At 39.8% G+C, this 3,132-nt stretch overlaps 1 protein-coding gene across 3 annotated transcripts in view; it reads right to left on the bottom strand.

Moving 5' to 3' along the window:
- rtel1 (regulator of telomere elongation helicase 1) overlaps nt 1–3,132 on the bottom strand; it is a 42,655-nt gene that overhangs the window by 30,019 nt on the left and 9,504 nt on the right. For all 3 annotated transcript variants that reach the window (XM_042229012.1, XM_042229011.1, XM_042229013.1), the window contains 2 exons: nt 1,869–1,962; nt 1,113–1,194 (listed from right to left, as the gene is read on the bottom strand). In XM_042229012.1, coding sequence (XP_042084946.1) covers nt 1,113–1,194; nt 1,869–1,962 — 176 coding nt within the window. The remainder of the gene's footprint in view (nt 1–1,112; nt 1,195–1,868; nt 1,963–3,132) is intronic.

The following is a 3,132-nucleotide window of genomic DNA, read 5'->3' as shown; positions in this document are numbered from 1 at the left end:
GGGGGAGACAGGATTTGAAGTGTGCTAGGACCAGCTGCTCTAAGCACTTAGTGATGATGGGGGTGAGTGCTACTGGGCGGTAAGTCATTGAGGCAAGATGGGTTGGAGTTTTTGGGTATCGGGACGATGGAGGTGGATTTGAAGCAGGCCGGTACCACAGCGTGGGCCAAGGACAGGTTGAATATGTCTGTGAGCACTCCTGCAAGCTCCCCAGAACACGCTCTGAGAACACGCCCGGGGACTCTCTCCCCCACCGATGTAGGAGCGGTGCTGAGCAGGATCAATGTCCACAAGGCTGGACAGTGATAATAGATATGATTGGAATCATATCTATTATTATACCCATCGTTATACTTACATTTTCCCCTCTTTTTTGTGTGGGGCAAGTGTATTCAGCCATCTGAGGGGGAGTGGGGGTAATGATGAATATGGTGAATAGAATGTTGATAATGGGGTTGGACTTGATGATGAATGGGTATTTTTATGTCATTTTGATTTTGTTTATGCATGTATCTGTGTGTATGTGTATATATTGTTTTGGTTGTTTTATATGTCCAAAATAAAAGTTCATCATCTTCATCATCTTCTATTCTGGATTCATGATGCTAAACTGAAGAGATCCAACAATGAGTTTGAACAAAGAAACTATTTTTCAGTTTTCCTGCAACAGTGACAACAAAGCTTATCTACAGATTATCTAAAGTTGCTGTTGAGGTGGTCGTTGATTTCATTGAGCTGCCTCAGATATAATGCAACTCCACCGTCTTGAACTAGAGCTGGTGATAGTAGCACCTCTGTTCTTGAGATCTACTGCACACTGGCCCACACCAACCAGACCCTGCAGCAGATGGAGAACTGGTTTATGTAATGCTATAGTTTTAGGCCGCTGAGCAGAACAAGAGTGAAGCTACTGTTCTGAGCGTAAGTCCAATAGAGTAGAGTTGGTACAACTGATGTTTGGTCTTTGTGAGTCTGTCAAAAGTAGATATTTTTTGGTAAATCAGTAGTGAGGTTGCAAACATTCAGTGTTTTGTGTTTAATACAATTCATTGGACATAACAATTAAAACATCCCATTATATTTATATCTTTAAAACTGCATTTATAACTTACTTTGACGTGGTTGCTCTCCTGACGCATGACTTCCTGGTTAATACACAACTGCTCTCTTGAGCCCAGCACACACACCTTTGGCCTGAATCAACAGAGACATTGGAGAACTGAATTACCATAAATAGTCAACAAAACCAGAACAGACAAGAGGTGCTGGACTCAGTAAGGCCTCAAAATGATTGTAGCATATGTAATAACCCTTTAAAGCCCCACTAATATTTGGTCAAATGCCACTTAGCAAGTTGCACCTTGATCATACACTTTTAGTAGCTTTCAACAAGCTTCAGGATAATTTTGTAACTTTGTGCAATGTACAATTTAAATGGATTTGGGTTTCGACCCATCTATGTAGGTAGCTGAAAATTGCAGATGAGCTTGAAAATGTTGATTTAAGAGCATATTGGTTGACAGCCTCAGTGCATGGTAATGTAAAAGTCGCTTCACTGAACAGTGAAGCTGATGCTGTAGAAGTTTCCAGGTTATGGTAGGCTCCAGCTTTTGTGGTTCCTGGGTTGTCCATCCTAACAAAGTTTCCTCTCATCGGAGGGTAACAGTTTTAACAGGGTCTTGCCAGCAGTGACAAATAACTTACTTATGTACAATTGTTTCAAGAACTGATGACCTTGAAATTTGCAGCTGTTTTGAATTCCTCCCCAAATTGTATAAAATAAAACTGTTTTATATTGTGAACAGCTCTAATTCAGACAATCATGCATAATCAAAAACTTATATCCAGTAGTTTTTAGAAATGCTTACCTGTATGAAGTGTTCTTTAATTCACTAATAACTTGTGCAAGCTGAGAATGTGTCCTCGATGCGTATACGATCTTGGGGACATCAGTGTAGTAAGCTTGAGAACAAGAAGAAAAGACAATTAGGGCTTTATACACTGCTGAAAAAACCTAATAGAACACCTATTAACATCGTATAGCATCAAGTCAAACTTCTGGGATATTGGGCATCATTTACTAACAGTGTGTATGCACAAATCGTGTGTATGAACATTTCACGCACTCATCTGATTTATCAGTATTTTCGTTTCTGAATTTCTTCATCCTACTGGGCAACGAGACCTGCAGGGGTGTCGCTGGAACAGCCTGCCGCATCTGAACTTAGACAGCATTTCGAGGAGACTGGGGACATTCAGTCCGAGTGGACCATGTTCAGCACCTCCATTGCGTTTAAATATTAAGAATATTTAAATGTCATGTCCTTGAGAAATGGGAAAGAAATCCATCAAAGACCTAGTACAGGACACAGCAGAACTGCATCTGGCCCTTCAGCTGTTCTATCAACTATTCATCAGAAGTGTCAATGATTAAACCATTAATTAAAACGCCATCACTTAACCCAGAGCTAATTATGAGCCAATCGCTAACTTTCCTTTTATCTAAAACAAACAAACAAAAAAAAACAAATAAAAAAACCAAACCAAAACAAACAATATTGGTGGTAAAACAGCTACCTGATCATCTGCAGAGGAATAGTTTATTTGAAGACTTTCAGTCAAATTTCTAAACTCATCACAGTCCAACAATCACATTAGTGAAGGTTACAAATGATCTTCTTATGGCCTCTGACAGTGAACTCATCTCTGTGCTTGTCCTGCTAGACCTCAGTACAGCTTTCGATACTGTCGACCATAATATCCTATTAGAGTGATTAGAGCACGCTGTAGGTATTACAGGTACTGTGCTGCAGTGGTTTATATCATATCTATTTAATAGACTCCAATTTGTGCATGTAAATGGAGAGTCCTCTTCACAAGCTGAGGTTAAGTATGGTGTTCCACAGGGTTCAGTGCTAGGACCAATTCTGTTCACATTATACATGCTTCCCTTAGGCAGTATCATTAGAAGGCATAGCATACATTTTCACTGCTATACCCAACTCTATCTCTCCGTGAAGCCAGATAACTATAGCGTTATTTTTGTGCCACTATTCTGAGTGCATGTAAAAAATATTTGCAGGTGCAAGTGTTGCATTTTGAGGAGAAATTTATTTTGAGCGAAGAAAAGCT

The sequence above is a fragment of the Haplochromis burtoni genome, unplaced genomic scaffold (assembly GCF_018398535.1).
Source record: "Haplochromis burtoni strain Fernald_Lab_line unplaced genomic scaffold, NCSU_Asbu1 Contig_374, whole genome shotgun sequence".
NCBI lineage: Eukaryota > Metazoa > Chordata > Actinopteri > Cichliformes > Cichlidae > Haplochromis > Haplochromis burtoni.
This window is presented reverse-complemented; position numbering and strand designations above follow the sequence as displayed.